This window comes from Scatophagus argus, chromosome 2, assembly GCF_020382885.2.
Source record: "Scatophagus argus isolate fScaArg1 chromosome 2, fScaArg1.pri, whole genome shotgun sequence".
Classification (NCBI taxonomy): Eukaryota; Metazoa; Chordata; class Actinopteri; family Scatophagidae; genus Scatophagus; species Scatophagus argus.
The window spans coordinates 26,974,450-26,992,172 of record NC_058494.1 but is presented as its reverse complement, the minus strand read 5'-3'; the positions used below and the strand labels follow the sequence as shown (position 1 = coordinate 26,992,172).

The 17,723-nt window shown below is 45.3% G+C and overlaps 1 protein-coding gene across 1 annotated transcript; it reads left to right on the top strand.

Moving 5' to 3' along the window:
- Positions 1–378: 378 nt before the first annotated feature.
- Positions 379–16,398, top strand: socs7 (suppressor of cytokine signaling 7). The gene is made up of 10 exons (XM_046374955.1): positions 379–2,273; positions 3,067–3,146; positions 4,621–4,725; positions 5,973–6,107; positions 6,432–6,577; positions 7,129–7,297; positions 10,904–11,032; positions 12,157–12,292; positions 12,539–12,682; positions 13,183–16,398. Exons 1-9 carry the CDS (start codon positions 715–717, stop codon positions 12,657–12,659), a joined length of 2,580 nt encoding a protein of 859 aa, XP_046230911.1. The 5' UTR covers positions 379–714; the 3' UTR covers positions 12,660–12,682; positions 13,183–16,398.
- Positions 16,399–17,723: the final 1,325 nt, after the last annotated feature.

Here is a 17,723-nt window from a genome sequence, read left to right as displayed (position 1 = left end):
TCCACAGGTTCTGTCCGCTGAGTCTCATCTTTCCAGCTGATGAACTCGCATGAACTGCTGGATTATTTAAAGTAGAGAAAAGAAATAAAGAACAAAGAGTAAAGCAGTAAAATGTGAACCTGCAGTACAGATATATACAGATTCCTGACCAGCTTTTACAGAAATATTCTAAGAATACAGCGTTTTATTTCCACTTTCGCCCCCTCGTAAGGAACGAAAACAGAAATCAGCTGTTCGCGCGTGGGGCTGAATCGGGTGATGTTAAAACGCCACAGACTAATTTACACTTCTCATCATCGGTGCTCATAAAGTGGTGTTATGGGCTGAGAGGAGGAGGAGGAGGAGGAGGAGGAGGAGGAGGAGCGGGTGGGGCCTGGCTGGGAACACAGAGGCAGACTGTGGTCACTGACCGGAGTCTCTACTGGCTTTTATTCTACTCAAATCAGACCGCGTGTGTGACCCAGGGGTCCGCCTGCTGCCGGGAGCAAACTGCGCTCATTTCCCCGATATTTCACAGATGGATGCTGCGCTGTCGTAGGGGAGGACGATGAAAAAATCGCCTGATATATTTTTTGGCATTTTCGCTCATAGTCTATTTATGGGAGGCAGCGGCGGCTTGGCCCTTTCTTTATTATAGGAAGCAGATCTCCGCGGTTAGCTATGTGAAGAGCAGATCGCCTAATAATTCTCATTTCGCGATCCTGAGGAGTAATTATGAACAACGCGCAAGATATGTCGCCCGATTTCGTGTTGATGCGCCTGGTTTCCGCGGCCGAGGATGACCGCTTGGACGCAGAAAACGGGAATCTGCCGCCGGGAGGAGTGGTGCCAGGGCTGGGGAAGGAGGTCCTGGCTCACAGCGGCGTCAAAGCGGGGTTGGATATCAGCCGAGATCCGACGGCGGGCCTCGAGCATCCCAGCAGCCGCCTGAACAAAGCCCCACCGAGCGGCGAGGGCACGGCTGCACCTGACAGCGGGGTGACGGAGAGCCGAGCCCCGCTGTCCGCGCCTCCTCCGCCGCAGAGCCCCATGGAGGCCCAGGGCTTTGACTTCGCTCCCAGTCCCGGCCTACGGCCTCAGCTGCTGGTCTTCTCCAATATAATGCGGAACGGAGAAGGGATTTTAGAATTAGACCGTCGGAATCAGCCGAGAGAAGCTCTGCGTTTGGACCACAGCCCGGGGTCTGGCTGCTCCGGCCCGACTGTCAATAACAACACCCTAAATCCCGGGGACGTTCAGCAGCAGCAGCAGAACCTGCAGGACCGGGCATGGGGAGCGCATCCGTCGGTCTCTGTGACCGCGGAGGTGCAGGGAGCTGCGGAGCTGTGCCGCCAGCACCGACTCATCACCACCCCGCCCGAGTGGCCCTTGTTGTCGGAGAGATCCAATCCTCTCACCGTGATTGACTCTAAGTGGGGATGCGCCACCAGGGACAGAGACGGAGCCGTGTTCGAACTGGCCCGACGGTTCGGCGAGCTGGGTGTCGGTGCGGTCCCAAAGATGCTGTTGAAAGCGGGGGAGCTCCCGCAGTGCTCCTGTCAGGGTGCACACGGGCCGGTAGGAGGGGGAGTAGGGCCCGGGGATGACCCCACAGAGACCAGTGATGCTTTGTTGGTCCTGGAGGGACTTGGGAGCGGGGACGTTGCCGGCCTGGACATGGATGAGTGCACGGAGGATGAGACTGATGATGAGAACGGACGCCGCGAGTTTTTACTCAACAGGAAAAGGGAAATAGTTCAGAAAATGTCCGGGGCTTTCTCCATCAGCAGCTTCCAAGCGGAGCTGAGGAGGCAGGTGGAGGGGATGGCCCCGGCGGCCACAGAGGCGGCGGCAGCAGCGCACCTTGACGAGCAGGTGTGCAGCCTCCACGGGAACTTAGCCAGCCGGCTCTCGCAGGTAAGCTCCGGGGATCCAGAGGCTGTCGCCCAAGTTTCTGCCATGTCACCCTCACCTACACCGGTCCAGAGCTCACCGTGGACCACAAGCCCAAACCTGAGTCAGGCGTCGACTCCCAGAAGGCGGCCGGAGCGCTGCGCCAGCGCGCCCCGGACTCCCACAGGCTGGGCCGTCGGTGGGGAAAAGACGCTCAAAGTTCCAGGGAAGTCTAAAAAGGGTTCGTTAAAGATCCGCCTGAGCAAACTGTTCCGGACTAAAAGCTGCAGCGGCCCCAACCACCTGCTGGACAAGAGGCCCTCAGTGACCTACTCAGTGTCTTCTGCCGGGAGTCTGGTGGACATGGCGAGCACATCCGGTGCTGAGCAGGACGCAGACAGGTGAGCAGCTAACAGTCCTTTGAAAAACACTTGGAAAACATGAAGCAGCACAGTCACAGAGAGTCTTAAGCTTCGGAAGTGAAATATCTCTGCTCTTAAGGGTCCCTGCATGAGTTTTACTTAGAAAAAGTGAAGGAATCAGTTTGTTTTCAGAGATGAAGGCGAGGAAGTTTAAGGAAAAACAACTCAAAAGGTAGACTTTAGAAGTCATGCAAAAATAAAAAACCCTGATCTGATGTGCATGATGAGCAACACGTTTTGAATCCAGTCACTGATGAGGACTCATTCAGAGTCCAGACCCGTTGACTCCCTTCCCAGTTCTGCTGTGCAGTTTTAATAAGCTTGACAGCGTTTGTTTTGTGGAATGAACCTGAATGGAGTCCGTCCTGCCCGGCAGCTGGTCGGGCCTCTCTGAGACGCTGGAGGACTTTTTACTGCTGCGTGTGACTGAATGCAGAGACTCTTGAAACCTTTGTGGCTTGTCACACTCCATCTAACTCTCTGCTTAGTCATTATTCACAACAGCACACCGAAGGAAGGCTATGATTAAAAAAACATGGCTTCAGAAGTCAGAGCCAGAGCTAAGAGCATCAAACAGAAAAAGTGAAAAAGCTGCAGGACCCAAAACTGCACACACACACACACACACACACACACACACACACACTCTGAAAAGTTAATTTTCTGAACCTCTGCAGCTACTAATACGTCTTCTCTGCACTCTAAGCTCTCCTCTTATGCTCTTCTTCTTCTTCTTCTTCTTCTTCTGCTGCTCTGCGTGCATGTCCTGCAGCCACAGCCAGCCCAGGCTGACCAGGGCCCACAGTGCCTTCTCCCCCGCCTCCCTCTCTGCCTCCCTGTCTGCTTTCACCGGTAAGGACTCCTGCGTTCTTTGGTTGTGACTCTGGTTCCCTCAGGGATGCTTCCCCAACCCCCAACACTTCAGTCAGCACAGTCCAAATTCTCCACCGGACCTTCAACTAAAGATGGTTTTCATTATCGATTCAACTGATTATTTTCTCGATTGTCATCTGTGAAAATGGCCGCCACAGTTCCCTAAGGGTCCTGAAAGGTCTTTTCCCCTGATCAACAGTCCAGAACCCATGAAACATTCAGTCTACAATCCCACCAGGGAGGGGAAATCAGGCCATCCTCACAACTGTGGGGTTGAAAATAAAGTTTGGCTCTAGTTTTCTTCAGTTCATCAATTCTCAAAAAAAGTTGATTATTATTGGCTTGGCCATTTAAACTAAAGTATCGTGTACCTTCAAATCATATGTATCATATGTATTTTTATGTTGTGTAATATTGAATGTTGAGATGGTTAGCTTAGCTTCGCTAAAGACTGGGGGAGGTCTGTCTATTGGAGCATATGAAGCTCAACAAGTTCTAATGATTTTTGTTTGCTTAATACACACAAAAATTAATATTCTATTTAACACAGAGACGTGCGGGTGGTATCGATCCACTCATCTAAATCTTGAGCGGAAACTTCAATAAGCATGTTGCTCGTAATGCTGAACTATCACTGTAAAAGTGACACAAAAACAAGCAGAATTTCAGCATCCGAGCAGCAACCTTTAACCAGTCAGACTCTGAGGCTGGTGCACCAGATAAGATAAGACAGGATTTAGCACAAAAGGCCGATGGGTACGAAGGCTGAGGAGGTCTGCAGCTGGCAAAAATCATTTAGCTGACTTTATGAGAATCGGTCCACAGCCTCCGCAGGGCTCAGAAGTACATTCTGGTGTCCCACGTTGCTTGCTGAGCTCAGATTTAGTAAATCCACTTCTTGAAGATGATTTTTGTAGTTTTCTCCCCCTGGTTTAATGAATACAGGGGCTAACCAGCAATTAGATGGAAACATTAAAGCTGCACCACACAGTCAACGTGTCCGGGCCCCACAGGAGGGAGGGTCAGTTAAATCTCAGGGACTTCAAGACCCACAAGTCATGAGCTCAGCAGGCTCGTGTCCACCAGGCCAGCCGGTCTGTGATGTTTCACGGCCAGGGAGATGACAGGAGACGAGATCTGAAGTTGGTGGGTCCGGCTTTCTCTGCTGTTCTGGAGACCGTGGGGATTTGGCTTTTTCCGTGTGAATTTGTTTCTTTCCGTCCCCGACTGCAGACGTTCACTTGGGTAAACAGTGAATCTGCAGCATCTCGATTAGCAGGGGTGGGATGTTCCTCTTTATTGCGGTGATTTAGGCTGATTAGCTGGGTGCAATTTTCCATCCACATCCTCTCTGCAGCACAGACCAAACACTGGCGCAGTACAGACCTTTTCTCACTTGTGTGTCTTTATTTCCCGTCCTTTCTTCCCTCCTCTGCTACTTTCCCGGCTTCAGGTGAGACTGTTTCCCTGGTGGATGTGGATATTTCACGGCGAGGGGCGAACACGCCACACCCTCCCACTCCTCCTCCTCCTCCACGCCGAAGCCTCAGTTTGTTAGGTATTTTTCCCTCCTTCATGCAACAGACCCACACACATAAGGTGATATCACGCGGCAGCCGATGGCAAAGCTCGAGTTAAAGGAGCCTCAGGCAGTTTCTCTTAATATTTCTGTCAAGTGCTTATGAATTTTGGTTTCTGTCGTACGTTGCTGGGAACAGACAAGACAAGTTTTTGTAATCTGCTGTAATCTGATTGAGGAGCTTTGAAAGGTCAACTGCAAACTGCAGATTTAATTTGAAATCTGAGTGCAGCGACTCAATCGATGAGAAAAACAGTTTCCCTCTCGTCACGGAAAAACAATCCATGCCAGGATGAAAAAACACAACTTGTACTTTCTTGTCTGCTGTTTTGAGGGTACATTCTGGTGACCAAATCAGAGGTTCCCACTGATCACAGAGTCCAACACTGATGTATGAATACTGGACAAGAAATCAGCTGTAAACAATGTGAAATATGAAAAACTGAAATCCTAAACGTCAGCTCCTTTTGTCCCTGATAACAAAGAGACACATTTTATTGGTTAACATTAAAAGAAGAGTGAAGTGTTTTAATTTGGTGACCTGAGGCTTCCTGTCTCTTCTTCCTTCTTTTCTTCCTTCCTTACCTCCTTTCCTTCCTTCCTTCCTACCTTTATCTTTCCTTTCTTTCCCTCACTCTTCCTGCCCTTCTTTTTTCTTTCTTTTTGCATTTCCTCCCCTTCCTCCCCTGTCCTCCTCTCCTCTCCTCTCCTCTCCTCTCCTCTCCTCTCCTCTCCTCTCCTCTCTCCTCCTCTCCTCTCCTCTCCTCTCCTCTCCTCCTCTCCTCTCCTCTCCTCTCCTCTCCTCTCCTCCTCTCCTTTCCTCTCTCCTCCTCTCCTCTCCTCTCCTCTCCCCTCCTCTCCTCTCTCCTCCTCTCCTCTCTCCTCCTCTCCCCTCCTCTCCTCTCCTCTCCTCTCCTCTCCTCTCCTCTCCCCTCCTCTCCTCTCTCCTCCTCTCCTCCTCTCCTCTCTCCTCCTCTCCTCTCCCCTCCTCTCCTCTCCTCTCCTCTCCTCTCCCCTCCTCTCCTCTCTCCTCTCTCCTCCTCTCCTCTCTCCTCCTCTCCTCTCCTCTCCTCTCCTCTCCCCTCCTCTCCTCTCCTCTCCTCTCCTCTCCCCTCCTCTCCTCTCTCCTCTCTCCTCCTCTCCTCTCTCCTCCTCTCCTCTCCTCTCCTCTCCTCTCCTCTCCTCTCCCTCCTTGCCCTTTCCTTTCCTTCCTGTCCTTCCTCCAGATGACATAGCCGGGCCTCAGCCTGGGCCTTTCCTTGTGAGCGTTATGGGTGCCTCCCTGCAGTCCCTCCCCCTGCCTCTCCCTCCGCCTCCCCCTCGCTCCCACGCCACCATCCAGCACAGCGTCAGCCTCAATGGTAAGACGTGTTGCTGCTCATTTGCCTCCTGACAGTAAACAGGAAGTGAGTGCTGCGTCTCTCCATCGAGCCCTGCTGTCCGCTGTGTCATATTATTGACATGTAGAGAAACTGTCCCGCGTGTTTATCTTGTGTCTTTTGACTGGCCTTAAAAAATATCATAATAGACCTCCACCAATAAGCCAAAAATGGCTGTGTTGTTTCTTGAAAAAAGGTAAAAATATGCACAACATCTATGGCATCACGTATTTGTCCCTACATGAAAACTTTAGAGAATTTAAATGAAGCACCTTTCATTTCTCTGATATTCTCTCCCCGATTTAGACGCCTTCCTCCGGGCACTTCCTCATTCAACCCCATCGCCGGCTGAAGCCCCACCTCCCTCAAGACAGGCCCCGCCCCCCATGCTGTGCGCTCTGCGACGGTCTGAAGCCAGCAACTTCACGGCCAGCCTGAGAGAGCTGGAGAAGGTAGGACTCTCATTGGAGGGAAAAAGATTTTCTGTTTCATGGTGTCCTGCTTATCATTCAAACCTTATTAACATGAACTTCTTTATTCATGAATCTGATGTTCACTTTTTCAATCAAACATTTTGGTCTTAGTTTTTTTTTTTTGTGCTCAGGAAAACCATAGCTGAAGAATTCTGCCAAAGAACAACTGAAAAAGTTGGGGACTTGTTTCAAAATGTAAAGATAAAGAAAATGGCTTCTTAACGCTCGTCCAGACACCCAGAGATCTCAAGCTGATTTAAAAAGATCTTATTTACACCCTTTTGTAAGCCAACATCTTCACTTTAGCCAAACAAACTGTCGTGGAGGTGAGGAGATCAGAACTGAACTGAATCATTTTTGGGTGAACTACTCCTTTAATGTAATTGTTGTTGCATCTCCTGTGAGGGATGTGTTGAGGGAAGTGGAGGTTTCTGGTTAGTGTTTAGGTTTCTGAAGGTCTTCAGCTTGTTTGGGTGGAAGCCTGTTGGTTTCTCCCAGCATCACTGAAGGTTTTATTGGTCCCTCTTCAGTGTGGCTGGTACTGGGGACCGATGAACTGGGAGGACGCAGAAATGAAGCTGAAGGGGAAACCGGACGGATCTTTCCTGGTCCGAGACAGTTCGGACCCCCGATACATCCTGAGCCTCAGCTTCAGGTCGCAGGGAGTCACACACCACACACGCATGGAGCATTACCGAGGTGAGACACACACTTGGTTCGTACTCTACACTAGTGACTGTCCTCTGTGATGTAACAGATGTTCCCTGAGCCTTAATGAACCCTGATATACTCACACTGAGACAGATGCTGACAACAGATGCATGTGAGATCTGCACCTGTCAGAAATCAGATTCATCTGGGTATTTTGGTGCGTAACAGTCACAATACACCGTCAGGTTTATCCTTCAGCAGGGGGCGCTGGAGAGGCGGGGCACAACCTGGACTGATTGCCTGTCAGTTGCAGGGCAGGCACACAATGACAGACAACCACACACTCAGACTGAGGGGCGACGTAGAGCAGCCAGTTAACCTAATGTACATGTTTCTGGGACTGTGGGGGGAAGCCGGAGGACCCTGAGAAACCCCCACACAGAAGGGCCCAGACCAGGATTCGAACCTGTGTGAAGAGGGCAGAGTGTGCAGAATACAGACTGCAGAATGTGTAGATGAAAAACATGAGGCTTGCAAACGTGCATCAGTGAAAACATAATGTGAGTGCTCACACATTTGGGCTGCGGACCCTTAACCATAACCATCAGAGCCACGTGCCTAAACCCCTGCCTCGCCTCAGCCTAAACCCAGTTATAACCTTTACCTTGAACCTGAACACCAGACACAAAGTTCTCATCCTAAATGTCCTCACTCTCAGGCTAAAACTGTCAGGGACAGAAGAGCATGCACACACGTTTTCCTGCATTATGCTTACATATGTGTGCAGGTATGCAAACATAATGCAGGCTCAAGGCAACACCCCCACACACACACACGCACACACACACTACAAACATGAGGCCTACAGAAACACATACATCCATATGGTGGTCATCCAACACTTCAGGCATGTAATATGGACACGAGCCACATGTATGATGACACACCACCGTGATGAGTCATACAAGACATTTAGGCTCTCATGCAAGCAGACCCCAGATCAGCACACACACGCACAAATATGCATATAAAATGATGCCATGACATTCAACCAAGTCAGCTCAATGTTATGTATTTAGCCACATATCACAAATTTACCCCAGGAGATTTAACGTGGATTTACTTTATCCTAAATTTAATCTGTCAAAAAGAACTTTTTTGTCAAATAATGACAAATAGGCCAATACAAACTGACACCTTCTGAATTCAAGTTTCTCCCTGTAATCAAACTAAGACCCTCTTAAGTATCTTCTTAATCTTGCTTTAGTTTGTTGCTAACGAACCTGTAAAACACACTCCATTAAACCGAGACTCGTCACAGTTTGTCTTTCCACCGTTCCAACAATCACCAACTCTTACGCTAAAATATTCCAACTCTGCATTCACGCCGTGTCTTTGTGGTCCTGCTTTTCTGTCCATCTCAGCCCAGTCTGGCTGTGCTCGCTGAGGCTGCCTGACCTGGTTCCTTTGCCAACTTCCCCAGTCCAGGCAGACTCAAGTCAGCTAACTGAGCTAACTGAGCTAACTAGCTAAGGGCAGCTTGTAGCTACAGCCTACAGGCTAGTTATAGAAAAGATTGTAGTGAGCAGCAGTTAGCAGTTAAACTGGTGAAATGCTGTCCTCCACATAATGTAGCTCACCAAATAATGTAAAAGTGTTTTTATTGTTGGCACTTTGTTGGAGCTTTTCATATGTTGGTGATAAAAGATAACATTTGGAAAGCTAAACACAAAAGAAAAACACCAGAGCATAAACATAATAACTAATAGACCAATAAGATCACCCTACAGTACTGAAGCATGAATAACTCACATAACACAACATGCGTCTTTGCACACACTTTTGCCACACGTGTGACACACTGGCAAGGCAACTGGCAAGGGACACACACACACGTAACCAGGCAGGCACACACACACACACACACACAGATGTAAATGGGGCCGTGCATTAATGAGTCACCATTATAAAGCTATGGAGTCATGCCTGGAAACACATTCATTATTCAGACGCGCAGCCCCGACTGACACAACACATTCAAATCAACACAATCGTGTGTGCATGAACGCACCGTGGCCTGACATGAATCGAGGGCAGGAAGGCTTTCGGATGCAAACAGCCACTGAGCAGGAAGTCAGCTCACACCAGCTTATTCAGACGTGTGCATGTGTGCGATGACAGATCGGCTGGTCGTGGATAGTGGACTTTCTGACCAAATTAAAGGCGCCTTTTTCTTAAATCTCATATGAAACATTGCTTTCAGGAAGCTTTAAGCCACATTTAGACCGTCTATCCGGGTTCCTGGAGGAACCGGGTTGTCTGTGTGGTATCAACTGAAAGTAAAGGCCTTGAGGTGGTTCCTGTAGTTTAACTAATATTCAGATCCTAAAAAGCAACAGATGATAATGAATGACAACAGTAATGAATGCAACAAAGTTCAAACTTTACTGTGGAAAACTGTCATACTTAAATCCATAATTTTTAAAAAATGTTTCCCATTCATGACGCCAGATCGTCCATGAAACACAGTCCACACACAACCTGCAGTTTCATCCTGTCTGTTACTGCAACCGAGAAATCCATGGACACTGAAGCTCCTCTGTGGGTTCAGAAAGCTGTCCAAAAATATTATTCAGTAATGAAGCTGAGAGCAAAACTGTTTATCCCAGCTCATGAAAAAAACAAACACTTTGGACAAACACAACAGCAATGATTTCACGCTGAGTTAGTGAGCTTTAAAATGTTTGTCTGTCATTAAAGAGGTGCTTTATGTGTGTGTGTGTGTGTGTGTGTGTGTGTGTGTCTGTGTGTGTGTGTGTGTGTGTGTGTGTGTGTGTGTGTGTGTGTGTGAGAACATCAGCAGCCCAAAGAGCTCCAGACGTGAGTCAGTCTGAAGTCACAGGAGACTTGACTCACTTCAGACTCAGCTGCACACATCAAGAATAAACTCGGACTTGACAGCAAAAACATAAAGTCTAAAGTTTTAACCTAAAGCTAACCTGGTTAATCCTGGTTTCGTTCTGTTATGTCACGTGTTTCCCATCGAAGCCAGATGTTCGTCGTGACGTCCAATCCAATTGTGTAGAGAAATGCAATTTACTGCAACAGAATCTAACCTGTAACGCAAACATTTTTAATCAGGCTGCTCTGTTTGGTTGCCAGCGAAATGTAATGTGTGTGAGCAGAACATTTTAAAGTTGCACAGCTGGAAAATGAATGTCAGTGCAGCCCACTCTGGTGGAAATCCAGGCATGCAAAGGAGAAACGGAAATCTGAAGTTTATGTTCAGCCGGGCTTTGTTGTTCCAACTTAAAGATGCGCAAGATGGTGTTTATGACAAACCAATCAGGAGTCTTTTTGTGCAGCTGTGATGTTGTGCTGCTGCAGTCCCGTCCAGCCAATCAGAAGAGTTAAACAAAATGTTGGTACAACAGGGGAACTTGAGGACTTTAAACCATCTGTGGTTAAAGAAACAAAAGAATTTCTCTGCAAAAAGCACCAAAGGTGCTGAGAGGAGCAGCTAACTCACACAGGCAGGTCTTACATGTTTACTGTAATTATACAAATGATGCATAATTAATGTGGGTATGATTTATAGATGTTAAAATGCTATACATGTGATATACAGAGAAAAACATTTCTGTCTCCCTTCAGGGACATTCAGCTTGTGGTGTCACCCCAAGTTTGAGGACCGTTGCCACTCTGTGGTGGAGTTCATCGAGCGGGCCATCATGCACTCCAAGAACGGCAAATTCCTCTACTTCCTCCGCTCCAGAGTCCCAGGTAAAATATAGGTCATATATCAGCACGCAGCCCAACCGATCAAAAATGGATGCGAGCTGCCACTTAGTGAGACGGAGGAGAGCAGGAGTGTATGTCTGTATGTCTGCATTCAGCCTGTGCATCATTCATGATGGTGAGAATGCATCTGTGTGTGTGGGTTGTCCTCAGAGCAGGAAGGCTGTAGCTAATAGCCTCCAGCACGTGTTTGTGTGCACATACATCTGTCTTACATGTTCATCCTGATGTGAGTGTCTGCTCTCATGTGACTCAATATCCTCCCCAAAGAGTCAAAGACTGTTCACTGGCTACGATTAGTGCTTTGGTTTGGGGTTATGATTTGAATGACAATAAAGTTAGAAAAAGGATATAATTTGTAATGGTTCCAAATGTTTCCCACAATGTTCAAACCCAGAGAATTTCAGAATTTTATGTTTCATTTGGTCGCCTTTTGCTGTGACTTATGGGGCAGCGAGGAGGGAGGTCGCGACTAAACATAACGTGAATAAAACATTAAAACATTTCCTCGTCTGTGAGCATTTCAACAGTGAACACAGTAACCACCATTACATCCTTTGCTTTGTTTTTATGGAGACACCTTTAGCAGCAGAAATCACATGTGGTGCGTTTAAGGATTAAACCAAAAAGAAATGTGAGAAAAGTGTAAAACACGACTGAAGGCCGTCTGTACAAATTACTGTGGGCATTCTGTCATGCTTTTATATCATCTTAATTCTTTTTGCATATAAGATAAACTCCCTGTTTTTGATGTAACACCTAACAATATTTAGGTGCTGCAACAAAATCAACTAGACAAGATTATTTTGAGAGGAAATTGTGATGTAAACGCTGGATGATGAAGAGTTGGGTCTGTGCACTCGTTTTCCCCGAGGAAAAAAGTTGAAAGAACAGTTCAACAGCTTTAGGCCAACTCTACACATGTGGATTAATCCGCCACTGAAAATAGTCTCCATCAAATGCACTATTTAATCCTGTTAACAGTCAGCAGCTATTTTAGGGAATTATTAAGAATTTATTTTTAAAAAACTGAATAGTCTATTTCTAATCTGTTTCTATCTGAAGATTTACTTTGTGTGTGTGTGTGTGTGTGTGTGTGTGTGTTGCAGGGCTTCCTCCCACCCCGGTTCAGCTGCTGTATCCTGTGTCTCGCTTCAGCAACGTGAAGTCACTGCAGCATCTCTGTCGCTTCTGCATCCGACAAATAGTCCGCATCGACCACATCCAGGAGCTTCCACTGCCCAGGTACTCAGCTCCCATGAGTCATGTGATCCTTTAACCATACACCTGTTGACATATACACCTGTTGTGCCATGAACAGGAGGCTGCATGACGATTTCAAACAGTGTTGATTCTTGTCGTGGTGAGATTTTTACCTCCGTGGCTTTAATGATGCGGTGCCCCACGCTAACACATGACTCACCTGTCACTGCACAGTATGACACAACACAACACAAGACAGACCGGCTGATCATTGGCTTTCCCTTCCAGACCACTAATATCCTACCTGAGTAAGTTTTATTACTACGACCCGGAGGAGGAGATGTACCTGTCCATCAAGAGCATCCGACAGGTGGTGGGAGCAGAGCAAGAAGCTGAGTCACAGACGTAGCATCAAAGATCGTCTCTGCTCAAGTGAGTGAGGGTCAAGTGAAGTTCAATAAGAGTTAGTTCGTATGAAAGCAGGAAAGTGTCTTCAGGTGTCCCGAACAGCCACACTGTTGGGTGGACAGCTTTTGTCACAGAGAGGGAGGAGGAGGAGGAGGAGGAGGAGGAGGAGGACAGTTTCCATGATTTTAAAAAAGGTTTTGATCCTTAAATTGCTTATAAATACTGGATGATATTCATTCTTCTTCATTTGTGCTTACTTTGTTACTTTTTAATGTCATTACAATGCTTTGTTTTCTGAATCTGACGCACACGTCGAGTTACATCATTAAAACCTTTTGAGAGCCTTATGAATAAGGCACTGATATGTTTGATAAGCAACACATCTGTCCTCTAGCATAACAGATCAGGATGCTTTCTGACCTCTGTCTTTAATGCATGACAACAAGTTGAAAAGTGTTTGTTTGGATATATTGTGCTAACGTGAATGCAGCGTAACTCTGCTCGGTACCTGTATGTCTGCCTAGGTTTCTATGTGAAGGACCGATCTGTTCTGCTCGGCCAGCATCAGCCAGTCAGAGTCCCTGGAAATCTCTGTGTCCAGTTGGACTTAGATGGACCCGCCTCTCTCTTGAAACCAACAAACCGAAAAGACGGATGAGTGTTTGTAGTTGGATGGTGGGAAAACACTGAAGACACTGACGACTCAGCCTCTTCTTCTGAGGGACTGCAGAGATGTTCTCACCTGCAACACATGTTGGTATGAAACAAAAGGAGGACGTAAATTATGAACTCGGACTTGCAAATTTCCTGAACTTTCTGAACTGGACTTTTCAAACACAATGCACTGGTCAATTTGTACAACTGTTGTTTGCTGCTGTTTCCTTGTTTTTCCTTCCAGTCTGTCTAAATGAGGGTTTTTGGATTAAAAGTTGCCCTCAGGACAGACATACACACAGAGGCAGGGCAACAGAGGCCCATCGCCCAGCATTCAAACGCTCGAGGTGTTTAAGAGATGTTGGAGAACCTATAATCTAATATTTGGTAGCCTGATTGGTTTTTCTGCCTGGAAACAAACACAATTTCAATGTTAACTACAGTGCTAATGTAAATTAGACATGAGATTAGTTTAAAACTGAATTCATGACTCTCTTTGTTTTAATGGAGGTGCTTGTTACACATACGGATTTTATGAAGCCTTTAAAACTTCACAGCTTGTTCTGCATCTCAGCCTTTGAACGTTCTGATTTTTTTAGCCTGATGATCGGAATGACTTGCCATTTTGCTTTACTTAAAGAGTTTTGTTTGACATTGTGTTAGCCCTGTGACTCACTGGCCCCCCCTCCCCAGGGCATGGCTGCTGGGATCAGTTCCAGTCCCATGTGACTTTCTAATGCATTAGTGGCTATGGCTAATGGATGGATGGATTGTGTTAACTGATTTTTGTTTATGTAGGTGAGTCTTATTTTGGCAGTTAACGTGGAACTTGCAAGTTGCTTCATATCAAATGAAGAGACCGCTTAAGCCCACCCGCCGTGGTTTGATTGGTTTACCTGTCAAATAAGGATAAGGTTAAACATAATTTGTGATTGGATGCTAACTTTGAGTGTTGAAAGTTGCTCCGATAGTTGGTGTTATCATCTCATATTGTTATAGTTACATACAAATTACATGTTCATACTTGCTATGCTAATGTAGAGCTGAATAGCGGCTATTATTTACATTTTCAACTGGTTTGCTACACATATTAGCTAGCTGGGGTGCTAACTGTTAAAAGGCCAACATTAATAAAATCAATAATAGTTGTAGCTTAGGGGTACTAGCTAATTTCGACTGACGATTTGAAACAGATTTGACTAATTATATAAACACAGCAGATTTAAGTTGTTGTTCATATTAATGAGGGATGATATGTGACTTTTCTGGCTAACCTTGTGAATTCTGGTAGCCTATCGTAGCCTACATCTAAATGTGTGATTCTACTGCAACAAAAGATTGTAACAAAAACATAACATTACATTTATGTTTGTCCTCCATGCAGGGGTTGGAGCAGCTCATGACAATGTTATCTAACATATAACAGTAGTCCTTTTTGCTTTTTACAAACTGTTTGTTTAACCTTAGCCCAAACCCAAGTCCAAAACACTTAAATTGATGTTTAACTCTGCCCAAACTTGACAGTTAAGGCAATGAAATCACACCGGGTAGGATTAAATTTGACATTTAAACCACTCAAATCATTTTATTTGGGATTAAACATTTGACTTTGGTATATTTGATGATTGTTAGCTATTTTTCATGGATGTAGCAAATTAGCCATGTAGCAACTGATTCTTCATTTGTTTCACCAGCTGGCAGAAATAGCCTTTACTGAGCACAACTCCGAATCTTTTTTAATCCCTGAACAAACTGGAAATGTGGGTGTTGATTCAAATGTCTGGAAACTGGCTCTGCTTTATTACCCGCAGTGGGTTGAAACCTGCAAACATGCAGCGCAACATGTTAAAAATGTTTCAGCCCACAGAAGTCAGTAGTTTTATTTCCACTGTGATTTTATGTTGATTCAATTGCAGTTGTCTACCTGGTTGCTTTTTCATTTTATTTATTTTTTTTTAACAAATGTCACTAGTTTGAATGACAGCAAGGAAGAAATAATGCTATTTTCTTTTGATTGGTTGTCACTCTTTTGATGGATTGTGCCTCTTTTGAACACCCATCCATCCATTCATCCATTTTCCATACCGCTTTATCTGTCAGGGTCGCGGGGGTCCTGGAGCCTATTCTGTTGAACATTCAATAGCCAAACACTCTTCACATTATCAGACCTCTATTCAGTGGGAGTAGTTGGCCATGGCTGTTGTTGTTGTTGTAGTTTAAGTGTCCTGTTGCTTTGTGTTTCTCCAAAAAATTCAAACTTCGGATGCTGTTAGATATATGCTGCCAACTAGTTTACAAGCAGTAGGCTGCGACCGATACTCATAACACAATGTTTCCTGAGCTTCTGGTCCACTGAGGCGCCCGATGTCAGATAATCTGATATCTGTTGCTATTATATGACACGATTATGTAAGAGCAACAGATGTGAATATAGTTGGTGTTTACATTTGGACAGGTATTTACAGGAATTGGGGAAAGTACACCAAAGAAAAATATCTTCAGAAATGCAATTTACAGTAGAAACAGCTTAACAGTATTACACAGTTTGATTAATGCACTGATGCTGATAGTCTTCAGCAAATAAAGAAGTAACACAAGGGAGTTTTGCACATAAAGACAAAACTAATGTGGAGTTTACCTCCATTAGCATAAGATTTTTGTAAATCTGGTGTTATTGTACTGGTGGTATGATGTTCTGCCCTAAGGCATCGTTTTTCCCACAATGCCCTGCCTCAGACCGTGTATGTCTGCCATGATGCAACTCTACCTGTCGGTTTTATTTGTTGAAATGCCCAGGTGTATTTTGCTCATTCTATTTGCTGGCTACTGGCTCAGCGATTTCAGTAAAAAACAAAAAGGAGAAAAATAAACATTGGTGTGTGCCATCATTTTTCTATTTGAAAATTATTATACAGTTGTGGAGACAAATAAGTCTGAAAATATTTCAAGTTCCATTGCTATATATCATAATAAAAACTCTGGAAAAAAGTACAAGAAACTACAGCTGTAGGTGGTTCACACCAGGAACACAGCCAGGATTTCCAGGAGGTCCAAGCCAAAATCTGCCCCTGGATTTATTCAGTAAGCTTCAGTTATATTGGCCCTAAATCTTATTTCCTAACAGGATAAAATTCAACATATACGTACATACGTCCAACTTTGAAGCTTTCAGCCACATCACATGGCCTTGCACAGCGGACGGATCATCTCGTTGTTTTCATGTGATTAACGAATAGATTAACTATTTGGATCTAAACGATCTTCATGAACTGGACAAACTCTGTCCATTGAGGAAGACCACATGATGTGATTGAAAGCTTGAGAAATGACAATTAAATTGGAACTTGTGTCAAAGTTTTGTTTTTTTTTTACCATGTGGTTACGAAAGATCAGTTTTCATCACTGGAGCAATGCCTTCCTCCAATACTCAGTGGATTTTTAAATGTTTTTAGCCGCTTGATCCGTTTATGGAGAAGCAAGGACTCACACTGACAGGAATAAAGAAATACAGAATCCCTGACTTATTTATTGGCTTAAAAATGGTCAGTTTTGTATATATTTAATCTAAAAAATACTAAGGGGAACCACCAAATTTCCAGAAAATACATGACCTCAGAGTCCTACAGAAGAAAACACACATCCACATGCATTACTCCGTCACTGTTAAGCTTAACTTAGCAGGAACTGGTGGTTATTTTCATTTCATGCTGTTTAATCATTTGGTCTTTAAAAGTTTGCATAATCAAAGATCAAAGCAACACCACAGTATAGATATTAATGCTTATGCAAGCATTCAAAGTACAGAAGTATTAGCATCAACATGTACTTTACAGTACATTGCATAATTCTACATTTATATATGATATTTTGAATAAGAATATGACATTATGAATTCAGCCATGGCAGTTAGCAGTGTAAAGATGCCACTCAGTTTCTGCTGAAGGTTTCATGGCATAGAAACTGTTGTAAATTTTTAATGTCAGCTATTCACTTTGAATTGTTTAAGGCTGGAAACTCTCCAGTTAATGCTTTGGCCTGCTCACGAAGGCTGTTAAGCGAAAAAAGTGAGATATCCCAGTTAAATTATGCAGCTCTTTCTCTCTGAGGCTCTCCACAGAGGTGCCTGGGGAGAAGCTGATAGACAGTATCTGCATCCTCCACTGCCAGCTACAGCACACTCGAGGTGGAGAGGGAGAAAGTGCTTTGGCTAAAAGCAGGAGTCTCCTTTCCAGAGCACTTTAAACACCCCTTACATTGATGCAGGGGGAGGACGCACCTGGGGGGGAAACAGAGACGACTGTATGTGAATAAGGTCAAGTGCGCTCTTTGAGAAAAAGCCTATGTGAAAAGGGACGCATGCATTGTGGATGTGAAAAGAGTCAGTGGGAGTGACCCACTGGGAGAGAGGGGG